This window comes from Polyodon spathula, chromosome 1 (genome assembly GCF_017654505.1).
Source record: "Polyodon spathula isolate WHYD16114869_AA chromosome 1, ASM1765450v1, whole genome shotgun sequence".
NCBI lineage: Eukaryota > Metazoa > Chordata > Actinopteri > Acipenseriformes > Polyodontidae > Polyodon > Polyodon spathula.
The window spans coordinates 97,875,996-97,892,277 of NC_054534.1; the positions used below are offsets into that span (position 1 = coordinate 97,875,996).

Consider the following 16,282-nt stretch of genomic DNA (forward strand, 5'->3'; position numbering starts at 1 on the left):
GTTAGTGGAAGACTGTAAATATGATTCTCACGACTGTGCTGGATATTTGTTTTTCTGAACAGTTAAAATATAATTCTTACGTTTTCCTGCTTATTTTAATGCCAGCAATGAGCCAAGTGATGTCTATAAACATTATGACAGGTTTGAAGGTGCTTCAGGTGCTTTACTTACTATTACAGCAACAAGAGACTGATTGAAAGTGCGAACAAATGGAATTGACCATTTTTAAAAAACGGAATTTGGTATTCCCAAGAATGGAACAATTAGTAGCCCTAAAGATGGTTACAATTGAAGGCAGCGTGGATGCCAGTGTTTATGCAGGCCACCAGTTAAGCAAGCAGTCTGATGACACAACCGACACAGCTGCATAGGATCAGAGGATGACTCAAACTCAGAGGCAGAGCCACAATAAATGTCTTGTTTAAATTTAGTAAATTGTGAAGTTGTTGAGATACTTGTGTTGGAATATTGTTTCAAAATTGTATAATGCAACAAAAATATATTAAAAGGGTTAATGCGTGGCCAAAGGTTTCCTACTGATAATTTACCCTTTCTCAGTCAAAACAGCAAGTTTCTCATTATCTAAAAAGCTTAGCGGGAACGCTGCAAGGCAAGTCAACTAGCTTGACCTCTGTTGTCATAAAAATAGCAGAAGCGTTTTAAGAAAGAATGCAAATGCATCTTGTTTTAACAGAGATACAGTAGATAGCCATATCAGAAGCTTGTAGATACCTATGTAAGTAAATGGTGAAAAGTAAGATTTGTGATTGTTGCTCAGTTTGAAAACAGAGATACTAGGGTATGTAATAACTGGCAGACTTCAGAAATCCATAATTAATTAATGTGTATACAAACAAAGGAACAACCCAAAATTGCAAAATTTGGCTTATCCAGCATGTTGAATATCTGTTTGGAAAGTAAACTCTGTCTTAAATCACATCTTATAACAAAGCTGACCCATCAAAAAACCTTTCTACAGTTGTTCTGTATGGCAGCCAGATGTCACAACAGTTGGCAGATACTCTGCTTCTCAAACACTGTCATTGTGGCTTGGCCTGACAACCATTCCATGAGAGAAATACAGATGGCACATCTTTACACTTCTCAAATTAAGTCAGAATCAATTTGTCTATTAAGCAAGTCTAACAAAGTAAAAAGTAAAAAAAAAAAAACTAAACACACTAAAACGAAGGTTACTTACCACCATCAGAGACAGCAGCAGACTGTAAAAGAACAAAAAGAGACATGAGTGAGCAGAAAGCTTCATGACAACACACAGAAAGATAAAGACCTTTTTTGGCTAAACTGTCCCTTAAAACATATCCAGGAACACTGACTATTGGTGGCAATAGCTTACTAAACAATCAGTTGTCACTGATGCAATAGGATGGACAGGCCCAGATAATGTGATTCTAGAAGACAAAGCAAATTATTTCACACAGCTGTTACCACCTCGCTGCAAAACTCCTCCCAACATCGTTAATGTCCTGGAACCTGAAATAACAGGCCATTAGGGAAACAAACAACCATGACGGAAACACTGTAGAGCTGTCAGTGATAAGAGACTCATTTTATTTCATGCTTTAATGGTTTTCCAAACATTGTTTGAATATTGAATATCATTATTATCTTTTTTACCTATATTTACCTAAATTTACCTAAATTGTATGTTTTTCAAATTTGTTAGATTGCTGTTAAAAGGTTTGCCAAGATTCTCTTTTCAACAGACCATTTCTTAGCTAATTCTGAAGTTTAGATGATTTGCATTATACAGTACTACAGGTCCAGAACACTGTTTAAATGAAAACTCAAAATGACAGAAGGTCATCAAATATGTTTAATGGATGCCGTTTCAACTGAAGACACTGTTGTAAATTAATAAAAATAGGCAACAACAAACAAATGGAAGTCCTTTACTCACAACTCTGAAGTTGTATTTGATGGAAAATACTTGGGTGTATATGCTGTCTAAAAAGTAAATCATCTTGCCATTACCCTTCACAAGACAAATTTGTTTGCATGTTTTAGTCTGCCAGTTCGTTCACGGTGCTTTACCCTCATTATAGGCAACATTTTAATGAGAGCAAGACCCAATTTTAAAAACCAGAATCCGTTAACCACTTCCTTGTTTTCATCTACTCAGGATAAAAACTAGATCATGTGTCTCAATATTTTAAAAACAGTCTGAGCGCTTGACACAATATGTTCCAATGCTGGAAGTGGGGGTATGACCTCATGCTTCAACAAGCATGTAGCTGTGGCTGTGGCTGTGGCTGTAGGGAGAAAAATAATCCCGGGATGGTAAAGGACAAATTCCACTACTGTGACTTTTGTAAAAACACAAAAATAAAAAAGGGCAGTATTGCTTCCAGGTCACCAAACACTGAAGTCAAAATCAGCATTCCCATGCCCCAACAGGCACCCGATTGCTGAAATGAATTTATATTGGGTCAGTGGGTAATTCAATAAATTGTCGGTCATTAAAAAATAAATAAATAAATACAAAATTGAATATAACTGCAAGTTTAGTCAGCTTGGTGGGTCTAAAGCAAATGTCCTAACACCCAGACACCTGGTAGACCACAACGTAAAATCCTCACAATTTAAATAAATGACCATTACTTTTTGCTCCTGACCTGTTCATATAAAGTATTTGCTTGAGTTAACGTCATAAACAAAATAATAGTATAATAGTATGTATTTTTATAGTATCCTATCCTAATTTAGGATAGGATACTATAAAAAAAAGATATACTTGCCAAAAGTTCAGGAAAACACCAATAGCTTGATTGAATAAGAAATAAATTGTACCAAATTAATTGTTCACTATACGTTTAAACCTGGTCTCAAAACTTGCCACTAAGGATATCATTTTTGTCATGAAGTGTTCATTCTGTATGATACTGTCCACAAGCACAAAGCTTTATTTCATAAGCTATAGAACCTTCTGGAGTGGGTTTTAATTAAACCAATTAGAGCAATGCATTACTTGTTACTATCTGTGAATAAGTGGCCTACGATGTGAAAAATATATTGAACTCTACTTCATAACTAGGCCAGAACTGAATAAACTAGAGGTTTTATCTGTAGGCCTAGTTAAATAATTACTGGAATAATAATGGTTAATTTACTGGACTTGAAGCGATGCAAAACTATGTGGCGACTGAAGGAATCAGTTTTATAACTGGCATGAACATCAGAATCTCTTGTTGCTACTAGGTGTGTTGATGTGTTGAGTAATTTAGTATATTGAAATTAATTAGCACTTAACTACACCTTTGATCAAATGGAAATCAGAGCTAATATGTATAACAAAGGAGAGCCATACCCAGACTTCATCTGCCAAAAAGGGGTGGGCGTCTGACTGTGTTAATAAAACCTAAACAAAACTGTCTGGTCAAGAAATCCACAAATTTATTTGAATAAGGTAGATATTTGTGTTTGACTGGCTGAGGGTTACCGTAGTAATGCTTTTAATTGACAGGTGGCTTTGGATATATTTTTAGACTCTAGATTGAGAATGGCTGTTCTTCACCTCAAACCTGTAAACCTTGAGATGAAGGTACAGTAGATCTGATTGTTTTATGCTAAGTTAAATTAACAAGTTTAATTGTACATTACAAGATAATGAACATGTTCAGAATTTTCTGGATAATCGTCCCTAAAATATTTTGACCTAGCATTAATTTTTGAAACCCAGTCCCCGATATACAGCTCTGGAAAAAATTAAGAGACCACTGCAAAATTATCAGTTTCTCTGGTTTAACTATTTATAGGTATGTGTTTGGGTAAAATGAACATTTTTGTTTCATTCTATAAACTACTGATAACATTTCTCCCAAATTCCAAATAAAAATACTGTCATTATCCTGCTTGAAAAACCAATCCTCAGAGTTGGGGAACATTGTCAGAGCAGAAGGAAGCAAGTTTTCTTCCAGGACAACCTTGTACTTGGCTTGATTCATGCCAAAGCTGCCCGATTCCAGCCTTGCTGAAGCACCCTCAGATCATCACCGATCCTCCACCACATTTCACAGTGGGTGCGAGACACTGTGGCTTGTAGCCTCTCCAGGTCTCCGTCTAACCATTAGACGACCAGGTGTTGGGCAAAGCTGAAAACTGGACTCATCTGGAGGTGCTTCAGCAAGGCTGGAATCGGGCAGATTTGTCTTTGTGAAGGACGCATGAATAAAGCCAAGTACAAGGTTGTCCTGGAAGAAAACTTGCTTCCTTCTGCTCTGACAATGTTCCCCAACTCTGAGGATTGGTTTTTCCAGCAGGACAATGCTCCATGCCACACAGTCAGGTCAATCAAGGTGTGGATGGAGGACCACTAGATCAAGACCCTGTCATGGCCAGCCCAATCTCCAAACCTGAACCCCATTGAAAACCTCTGGAATGTGATCAAGAGGAAGATGGATGGTCACAACCCATCAAACAAAGCCGAGCTGCTTGAATTTTTGCACCAGGAGTGGCATAAAGTCACCCAACATCAATGTGAAAGACTGGTGGAGAGCATGCCAAGACACATGAAAGCTGTGCTTGAAAATCAGGGTTATTCCAACAAATATTGATTTCTGTTGTTTAAAAATGAATCTGAACTTATTTTCTTTGCATTATTCGAGGTCTGACAACACTGCATCTTTTTTGGTATTTTGACCAGTTGTCATTTTCTGCAAATAAATGCTCTAAATGACAATATTTTTATTTGGAATTTTGGAGAAATGTTGTCAGTAGTTTATAGAATAAAACAAAAATGTTCATTTTACCCAAACACATACCTATAAATAGTAAAACCAGAGAAACTGATAATTTTGCAGCGGTCTCTTAATTTTTTCCAGAGCTGTACATATGTCAGTGAAAATCCCTGGTCTATTGGGGCTGGCCTTCAAGAGGCTCTGCTTTTGCATTATAAGATTGTTAGTTTGCACATCATCAAGCCATGTAAGATGTACTTAAAAAAGAAAATGGCAGGATGTTTATCATAAATGTTCACTATCAAATTCACTTTTTTTGTATAGGAATGAACATGCACTAAATAGTAACCTTTCATCGCTGGCAGTAATTCATTTCCCTGGCCTCCAATAAACCTCTCATTTAGCTATTAACATCATGGCTTCTGAAGAAGACAAGCACGCAGGCATGTACACACACTGACAAAACTGACTACTGGAATTGTTAAATTAGAGGATATTTCTCACGCAGGTGTTTACCTGAGTATATTCTGCATAGGGTGAGGAATATTTCATTTTGTATTTTTATTACAGGCGTATAATACTGTAAGCTTTTTCCTGGCAGCTCAAGTCCACAAAGCAAGAAAAACGTAAATTTGGCAGATGACAATCACTTTTGGAAAACCTCACCAACTGCTATTGTGAATGTTTAACAGACTAGGTTATCAGTGTTTATTTTGGCTTACTGCATTCAGGTTAATTCAGGTTACTTACACATAAGTACATATTGATCAAATATGGTGTAATAGCATTTATTATTATACTGAAAATGACTGCTTTTCAAATTACCTGCAAGTTTTTAATTCCACTATACTACATTCCTTCAGAAATATCTGTGAGGAGCACCAATACGTTTTCCTCAACAGCTAAAAAACTCAAACAAATGGTTTACCATAATTGCCATTTATATAGGGAAATTAGGAGTGAAAAACATAAAGAATGCAAAGTATAGGTACAGTACAAATAAACCTTTCTGTGAAAAGCGAAATTACTTTTACAGTAGTGGATCATGAAGACACAGTCAGGGATTTGTTTTCACTTCAGTGTTAGATAACAAGGTCTAATGTGGAGTCTATAAAAGGAAAGCAAGTCATTCTACTGTTAAACTCTTCATTTGTAATGCAATATAGCTCTGTATTCGGCATGTAAAATGGCTAAAATTTGGACAGGACAATTGATTTGAGTTGACACTTGACACTTGCCAGTCAATAATAAATACTATAAGAATACTAAAAAAAAATGTGCAAATCGGGAAGAGGGGGTATGACCCATGAAGATTCTGTAAGCCTTATGACAGCATATTTTTGTGTTTGAAATACTATAAACAAAGATTTTAAGTTTTTGTGCTAAAGTCTGCTAAATAGAATATGACATCTAAATTTTTTCTAGTCTAGAACCAGATTTAAAGAATTTGACCTCTAATCAAGCCAGCCAATGTCTTCCTTTTCATTAAGCAGAAAAATTCAACAAATACAAACAGCAGATGATTTACTAATTACTGGTAATATAATCAACCGGATTATGAGCCATATCACTTGACTAGAATGGTTAGGTCACAGGTAATCAAAGCCAATAATTATTGACACTAGTCAAAAGTTGAATCTTTACATTATGTACTGTATGATATCCATCTGAGAACACTACATTGAGTCAACTCTGACTGCAAATGGAAGTCCCCAAACAAAACAATCTGGTTGTATTCAAAGGCCGCTTAATATTGTATGAAAATCATTCTGTTTTGAATATATCTAGGATTTGTGTTCAAAGTACTGTATATTAATCTAACGCACCCTGCATCCCTCCAACTAAAGTTGTTGGTCAGCCTTAGCACATTTGTTTTTTTTTATGGGACTAGCAATTATACAAATCTAGAACACTGGAGGTGTTCATTACTAAAAGAAAAGAAAAAATGTTTTACTCTTTCATAAAACCAAAGACTCACTTATTGCAGAAGTAAATCACATACTGAAACCACTCCACTGATTTCTTTTGCAGAGATCTGCCTACTGTATCCAGTTTAAAAACATAACAATATGTCTAATACCCCATAAAGTTGCCTTTTGTGTATGAAAAGAAACTGAAGGTTTAACACACACTTTTTACTGTAAACATTCTCAGTTTTCAGGACAAATGTTACAGCAAGAAAAGGTGAATTTGTATTTGGATGCGGTGGGCAAAATGCTTCACTGTATTGGATATGTCTACTTTATTTTTGTTTAAAAAAATTAATAACTCTTCATGAAAATAGAAGTGAAACATGGTACATCAACAATTATAGAAGCATTCCAACAAAGACCAACAAACAATTAGTTACTCTCAAATACAATTAAATACAATAAAGATTTTCTAACTAGTTCAGCAATATCAGAAAATGTCATTTAGATCAGCAGTTCGCTTTATAAATCAGGTTTTTTTTTTTTTTTGTTGTTTTTTTTTTTAAAATACTGTAGGTCACTATCAATCCACACGAAAGTGAGATGAATATAAAACGACTGCTAACCAAATAATTCAAGTCTTTGAATTATCCTTTCAAGTATGACCAAAAAATAAATTAAATTACCTACCCTGTTATAGTACCATGTAGGTATTTTCTTAAATGAAAGCTTAAATTTGAAGCTCATGTTTCCTCACTCAGAAAACACATTTCTATCTGCATTCATCATACATGACAAACCCATACTTTATATGTGTGAGCCATGCCTGTACAAGTCAGCACGAAACTTGACTAGGAAGTTCCATTCTACTCCCCTACAGTTTCTATAGCAACAAGCCACTACAGGAAACTGGAATGGATTTACTGTAGATTAAGTAAAAAGTACAGTACATACCCCAATAGCAATAATACTTGTTTTTAAATATTAAAAAACAAACATATTATAATCTGATCGCCTTTTGTCAAAACCACTATATTACTTTATTTTGCAGTACTGCCTGTGGTAATAGAAGCCATACAGCATGCACTTCTCCTTCCGCTCATACTGTACTGTACTGCACCAATATGCTATGGCATTTCCATTGCTTATTAACACTAATGTGATCAATTTGTTTCCTCCTGTGCTCATGTATTACCACAGTGAACTAATAATAGTTCTGTAGTTGAGCCAAGCAAAGAATGCTACCAAAAAAGCACATTGGTGATGAATCTAATCAGAATCATGAGCATATATCTCCTGTCCTTGCTTCTTATAAACTTATAAACCCTTACATTTCTCAAGGCCCTGCCTATCTTAGGGATCTCCTTCAATGCCACATACCTAAATGGAAATTGTCTGTGCCTAGGACTCGTCTGCGCACTATGGGTGATCAGGTTTTTTGCTGTTTAGCCCCACGCCTATGGAACGCCTGGCTGGGCTATTTGAAAAATTGTGACTCAGATGATGTTTTTAAATGTAATCTTAAAACTTACTTCTTTCGATTGGCTTTCTGTAAATGATTTGTTGTTCTTACTGTTTGTCTACTTAAATTACATTTTTATGCTGTTTTGTGACATTCTTTGTGATCTTTAAATGAAAAGCGCTATATAAATAAAATGTATTATTAATATTATTATTATTATTATTATTAGACTCTACTATGATTCATTTTATATTGGAGTATACTCTATTACAAATTGACATACACAGTTATCAAAAAACAGTGATAGAAATTTACAGTAAAACAAGTTAACCTCAAATAAATTCTACATACACTACTGACTTGGGGAGGGTGTTTCACAGACAGTCAGTCATGGACCAATCAAAAGCTCCAGTGTTCCTTACTGCAATTTTCTGCCCAAGAACATGTTATTTTCTCAAAACATTTAGCACCTACCAGCCTCCTTGCTACCATTTTTGGCAACGGCTGCTGCAGGGCTAATTCAAACTTTATAATATATTTTCATACTCAGTTCACACCTGGGTGGTCCTGGAATTCAAAGAAGACCAACTACTTTCCTAACAAAATGTTCAGGTTTTAGATGGCAGCAGACTGTTTTCAACTGCTGCTGCCCTTTCCATGACCAAGCTTGCCCTGACTCACTAACATCCTCACTGTCTTACACTTTCACCATAATATTATTGTTCAAAGAGCATCTTGTGTTTAAAAGGTAGCACCCATCCAACTTGCACGCTTGTTTCACATTCCTAACTGATACAACTCCACAGGTGCTATCCCCACAATCAATTCCTAATAATTAGCTAACATAAACTATTAGAAGGTTAAGGTGTAGAGACAGGGGTAGTGATTTCATCAAAGCTGCATTGTATAATATTTAGATATTCCTTAGTCTAAAGCTTTTCCAAAAATAGTTTATGTAACTTTTTTCTGATGCCTTCCTGTTGAAATCAGGATTATTAGTCATTTTGATATTGTTGAATATCTCAGATTTTGTATACTGAACATGTGCCTGGTTTATCTAAAGCTAGAACTTGCTCTTGGACTTGTTTTCATGAGTATGTTTTAAAACTTGCGTAGTGTTTTGTAACAGCTTTTTATTAAAGTGACTATACAGTAATTAAATAGAATCAAACTGTTAAATGGTACTCCAGTCTTTGACCCTAGCTTACACTACATTCAAGCCACTAGAAAACACTACTTCTGAAAAAACTTATCCAAACGTATTCAGGAGCATGTTGTCGTTATTGAGAGACAACCTTTTGAAATGTACATGTGCGATAATGGCAAACTGTAGTCACAAGCTGGCGATTACCATGCCTTTTTGCAGTAACAAAATTGACTATTTGTGAGATAAAAATGGGAGCATTGAGATGCATCACAGAACAGGATAATACACATTATATTACATTAAACTGTTACAAGATGCCTGAAGATCTGAAGATGGACTGAGATCCAGGGATTGAGGTAGTTCAGCAGTGTGAGGTATACAGAAAGATTAATTACATTACAGCCTGTCACACTGGCGTGTTTTTGTCACTTTCATTGATGGTTTAAGTTAAATAAATGCACATTTATGAAATTAGGAATGTACAGTACTGTGCAAAAGTTTTAGGCAGGTGTGAAAAAATGCTGTAAAGTAAGAATGCATTCAAAAATAGACTTGTTAATAGTTTATATTTATCAATTAAAATGCAAAGTAAGTGAACAGAAGAAAAATATACATCAAATCAATATTTGGTGTGTGCTGCAGAATAAATTTGGGGCCAATCACATGCCTCCCCGATGGTATTGCATGATGGATAAGTATCTGCCTGTACTTCTCAGCATTGAGGAGATCATTAATTCTGACCAAATCCCCAACTCCATTTGCAGAAATGCAGCCCCAAACTTGCAAGGAACCTCCACCATGCTTCACTGTTTCCTGCAGACACTCATTCGTGTACCACTCTCCAGCCCTTCGACGAACAAACTGCCTTCTGCTACAGCCAAATATTTAAAATTTTGACTCATCAGTCCAGAGCACCTGCTGCCATTTTTCTGCACCCCAGTTCCTGTGTTTTCGTGCATAGTTGAGTCGCTTGGCCTTGTTTCCACGTCAGAGGTATGGCTTTTTGGCCGCAAGTCTTCCATGAAGGCCACTTCTGACCAGACTTCTCCGGACAGTAGATGGCTGTACCAGGGTCCCACTGTTTTCTGCCAATTCTGAGCTGATGGCACTGCTGGACATCTTCCGATTGCAAAGGGAAGTAAGCATGATGTGTCTTTCATCTGCTGCAGTAAGTTTCCTTGGCTGACCACTGCGTCTACGGTCAACGTTGCCTGTTTCTTTGTGCTTCTTCAAAAGAGCTTGGACATTCTGCCTTGAAATTTCTGCCTGGGAGAGACCTTGCTGATGCAGTATAACTACCTTGTGTCTTGTTGCTGTGCTCAGTCTTGCCATAGTGTATGACTTTTGACAGTAAACTATCTTCAGCAACCTCACCTTGTTAGCTGAGTTTGGCTGTTCCTCACCCAGTTTTATTCCTCCTACACAGCTGTTTCTGTTTCAGTTAATGATTGTGTTTCAACCTACATATTGAATTGATGATCATTAGCACACGTTTGGTAGAATTGTTTAATCATACACCTGACTACATGCCTACAAATTCCCTGACTTTGTGCAAGTGCACCTAGAACTGATGCTGTTTTGAAGGCAAAGGGTGGTCACACCAAATATGAACTTGATGTAGATTTTTCTTCTGTTCACTCACTTTGCATTTTGTTAATTGATAAATATAATCTACAAAAATGTCTTTTTGAAAGCATTCTTACTTTACAGCATTTTTTCACACCTGCCTAAAACCTTTGCACAGTACTGTACATTCCTAATTTCATAAATGTGGTTACAACTTTACAACAAAAATTGAACAGTTTACAAAAATCAATTACTGTTTCACTTATTTGAACTGAAGCTGTGCATTTCCATCCCACAATCTTTGTCTTTAGAGCATGTGATTTTTTATAAATATAAAAGTCCCCACAAAGGTATTTTACATACAAATCATTTGGTCAGAAGCCTCCAGACAATAGGCTGTAAATCCCCAGATTTACAACACACATGGTAGTTTAAAAGGTGCTGTAACCAGGTTAGTTTCTGAGTTTCAGATCCTTTTTTCAAAAAGAATGCAAAAATCTGCTTAAGCAAAAACAAAAGTAAGTCTCATTTAAACTGTTTAATATCACATAATTAACTATCTGCAGCCACTATATCATACTACTTCAGGTGAATTCAGTTTTACAGTTTCTCATGTTTTCACTTTGGGCTTTAATGTGGTGGTGTGAGAGCCCTTGGGTTACATTTGCTACAGTTTGTATTCAAACCTGTGTGCAAATCACCGATCCTGTGGTACTCTACGGTAGTGTCTTTCCAGTGATAATTGGTAAGTGCTTCTACCTGAATTATGTTGCTAAATCCGATATGAAAGTCATTCTGTAAACAAGGCTACCAAGCTTCAAGGAGGAGACTGCAGTCACCCAAAGCTTTTATATAATTCTGAAACCTTAAGCCCTTGTTACACGAGCCAATGCGCTGGCAACATAAATTGTAGCAAAGTGTTGCCTGTGACGTCACCGCGGGGATTTGACCTGTTACACGACATAACGAACAGGCAACTCACAATCGATACAAATTGTCTTTAATCCAAGCAATATCCAATCATATTTAAGAACTACGTAACGTGGTTCTGGAATTAACAGTAAATTAACAGTTTGAAATGGCAACCACGAACAAAAAAGGGTCATAAGTAGGGCTAGGAGTTTGTCAAGGAAAATTTGGACGTAAATCACGGAGCAGTCACGGTCAATGCGTTCAAAACCACGGAGAAAATGACAGAGGGAGAATAAAGTCACAGGGATAAAAAAAATTAATAACTGTATTTAATAAAAGCATATTGCGGTGTTGGTGGGTACAGGTTTAGCAAAGAAGAACGAGACAAGCAAATTAAATTTCAGTGTGTTGCTTTTTTATTTGCTCTGCAACGGTGACTAACTAACAGCAGCATTTATAAACGCTGAACTAAGCAGAGAATAAAGACGCAAACAGGAGAAAGAGTAAGAGAAGGCAAGCGTAACACACTGGGGGCGAAAAATACACACGAGGATCACACAAAGAGAGTGTGAGGCTGACAAGAGACAGGTACATTAAATTAAGAGCAACAATTAAACAACAAGTGGAACAATAATTCCAATTAAAAAGAGGAAACTGTTCAATGTATGTCCCACAGTGAATGCTGGCAGTTAGTATTACACACACACACACACATACATACATACATACAGACATACTAAATTTATGAACTGTTAAAATCACTCTCAAAAAGTATGTAATCGAAGAGCTTTTTTTTCAGATTTTTTTTTTCTTCTCCAAAAATAAAAAGGACAGGAAGTACGGTGTTGGAGCTAGTTCAAAATATGTAATTATTTATTAGAATTAATAAATGATAAATGAATTTTTTTAAATGTGAAATTTAATGTAAAGGAGAAACAATTTCCAATAAAATCACATACAGATTGAACACAATTTACTAACATCCCCGCAAGTCACGTACATCAGCAAAAATCATGGACACGAGCAAAAGACACGGCATCCGTGACACCTGCAACCACCGACACCAAATCCCAGCCCGAGCCATAAATGCACTACTATTAATTAATTTGTTAGAAGATGAAGAAAAACACAAACACCAGCGAAAGAGCATTTAGGTTAAGAAGTGGCTCTTACATCGACAGGAAAAGGCTGCTTTCACAGTTTACTGAATGAGCTTCAAAGCGACGATACAACCAGTTACAGAGTTGAGAACAAGTGCAATACACAGTAATACGATATATTTTATTTATATATCGTATTAGTGTCACATATAACGGTATATATATATATATATATAATATATATATATATATATATATATATATATATATATATATACACACACACATATGACATGCTACGTGTATACACTACAATGGGATGTACAGAAAGTGATTGTTTATTTTCTTTTGTCAGTCATAATAAAAAACGGCCTTTCGTGGTTATCACAGTGCTGGGGAGTAACAGTTTAAAAACGGTAATGAAATAACAAAATATGGACATCGGTTTAGCAGAGTTACAGCAGCTACATTTTTATTCCTCTATAGTTAACGACAGTTGGACCAAAGGTTTTAAGAAGTTTTAAAAACGTGTTAAAAGTAACTCTTCCAGCATTGGTTTTTATCAGAATACTACCAAATTAAAGATGTGTTGACCAACCTTCATACAACTCTACGAGAAGTATTTATTTGTCCTGAGTCCAGGTAATTGCAGCTTTCCTATCCATTTTAACTATTGCAGACAGAATCACGTGACACACACCAGTGCTCTTATTGGATATTGCCTGGAACCTGTTGCTTGTAGTAGGATTGCTGTCCACTTAAGCAATCGCGTTGCCAGGCAGTTGCCAGAACGTTGACAATACGTTGTTAGGGCTGTTACACGGGGAAGTCCTCACGGGATTTGGTCGCAGGCAATAAAAGTTGCTATTAAATTAACTCGTGTAACAAGGGCTTTACTGAAAGTTATTTCAAGTTAAATAGGAAGAATAAAAATAAAACAGAAATGTCTAATAAAGCCACTTATGCTGTAACCTATATGTGATATTGGTTCTTAAACATTTCAAAATGTGAACCCTTATGCATGGGTCAGCCACACGAAACTTAGTGAACATGACAACTTTTACATTACACTTTTAGCCACCTATACATTTCTTCCATTTCTAGTTCCAAGACTGAGAACCTGCAGTATGAACTGTGTGTGTGCACTGGTTTGTTCGGATACAAGTATAATTTTTGTTCTGTATCTAGACGATGACAATTCCTCTTTTGGCACACCAGACTTCTCTAAATTTTATCTCAATTTGAGCAAATTGTGGTTATTAGTCTTGCTAGTTAGACAGAGCAAACAAAGTGCATACCAGACAGCCAAACTTTTTTCCTCAGACTGATTCACCACTTCTGGAGACAGGCCATTTTAAGACAACAACCTTCTCATTGCTATTTGAAGTTAATTTCCTAGTTCAACAAATCCCTAGTTCCTAGTTCAACCAAAGAGGGTGGGCTGGGTTATCTAACGGCATTTGAGAGAAATAGATACCATACGATATTCTCTTTTACTGTAAAGTTTGCATTTTTTTCTTCCAGAATATATCTTTGGTTACTTTAGAAAATAAGAGATAGTGCTATTATGTCACATCCGTATATACAGTTCCTGTTCTTGTAATATTTACCAAAGATCAGATGTCTGTGGCTTTGGGAACAAAATGAATGTGGAAGTGTATCACAAAATACTACCCTGTGTTAAACTGTTATTTAAAATTATTGCATGTTTAGATATTGTGGCTCGGGAAACTTAATTATAGAATTTTTATTTTAAATTACAGAAAACTACTGGCTACACTTACAACAAAAACACAGGTAACAATTTATGATAGCAACAGGTGTTGCTAAGGTTTGGCACTAGTTATAACAAGCAAAAGTCTATAGGCATGTACTAAAAGTACAAAAAAATACATAATTTTACACTTCCTAAATTTCTAAAATGTTTGATTTTTTTAAATTTATTTTGTTAAGTTTTTATAGTAGTACTACTACAGCCAGCATTAACCTTTAGTAAAACAAAACAAAACAAAAGTAGGCCTACCGTATTGTCTGTATTGTTGTTGGAATAAACATTACAAGAAAATAGCTTAAAATCATATCAAAACTAAATTGACTAGATCCTGTGTAACATATGCTCCCGAGTGATCGCCCAACCCCAGACTCACATAAAATGAGATGACATTTTTAGAATTAGGCATAATCCAATTCGCCATGCACATGAACACATACAACTTCCGTTTAGTCCCTGCACTGGATAACACAGTGCTGTCTTAAGCACATTTGAATAATGTTACAATATACAAAACATAAAGAGTATCAAAGCAATGTTCAAGAAAATTTGGATTCCTCAAAATAGCCACCCTTTGCCTTAATAACAGCCTCACAAATACGAGGCATTCGGTTAACAAGTTTCAGCAGAAAATCACCCGACATGTCTTCCCAGCTCTTCTGCAGCAATTCCCAGACATGTAGGGCACTTGTGGGTAGCTTTGCTTTGACTGTTCTGTCCAGTTCGTCCCATACAAGTTCTATGGGATTGAGGTCTGGAGACTGGGCAGGCCAGGTCATTAGATTGAGTTGTCCTTCACTTTCCTTCTTCGCCAGATAGTTCTTGCACAACTTTGAGGTATGTTTCGGGTCATTATCTTGCTGAAGAATGAAGGACTGCCCAACTAGCCATAATCCTGATGGAATGGCATGCCTCTGAAGTATGCTATGATAGCCATGCTGGTTGAGCTTGCCATGGACTTGGTAAAGATCACCAACTCTGTCACCAGCAAAGCAATCCCAGACCATGACACTGCCTCCTCCATGCTTGACAGTGGGAACCACACATGCAGAACTCCTGCACACACCCTCTCTGCATCTTATAAATACTCGGCGGTTGGACCCAAAGTTTGACCTATAGGTCCATAAGACCGACTTCCACTCCTCAAACATCCAGTTTCTGTGTTTTTTGGCCAAGGCAAGTCTCTTCCTCTTATTCTGCACTCTTAACAATGGTTTCTGCAGCAATTCTTCCAGTTAGGCCAGCTTCACGCAATCTCCTCTGAACAGTTGATGTTGAAACATCTGTACTTCTAGTAGCATTTAGCTGAGCTTGTATTTCAGGGGCAGTTAATTGTCGGTTTCGCAGACTTGTGACTCAAATGAACTTGTTCTCTGATTCTGAGGTCACCCTTGGCCTGCCTGACCTTGTTCAGTCCTCAAGAGTGCCAGTTTCTTCAAATCGTTTGATGGTCTTGGCCACAGCAGTTACAGACACTTGCAAAGTTCTTGTGATTTGTCTTAAAGATGGGCCTTCATTTCTTAAAGTAATTACAGACTTTTTTCTGTGCTTAACTGAGAGTATTTTGCCATTTTATGCTCCCTAACATTCAGGAATGACAAACTTGTGCCTATGCTACCTATATTTATAGTAATCATGGACCCTTACCTGTTAACAATAATTGGTGACAAAAGGTTAATTAGGTAACTGTGACAGAGATCGAATGACGCTTGGTGTT

General features: G+C 36.4%; 1 protein-coding gene across 3 annotated transcripts in view; it reads right to left on the minus strand.

The window, feature by feature from the left end:
• rgs12b (regulator of G protein signaling 12b) overlaps nt 1–16,282 on the minus strand; it is a 101,441-nt gene that overhangs the window by 44,826 nt on the left and 40,333 nt on the right. For all 3 annotated transcript variants that reach the window (XM_041267326.1, XM_041267319.1, XM_041267335.1), the window contains exon 4: nt 1,202–1,223. In XM_041267326.1, the coding sequence (XP_041123260.1) occupies nt 1,202–1,223 (22 nt within the window). The remainder of the gene's footprint in view (nt 1–1,201; nt 1,224–16,282) is intronic.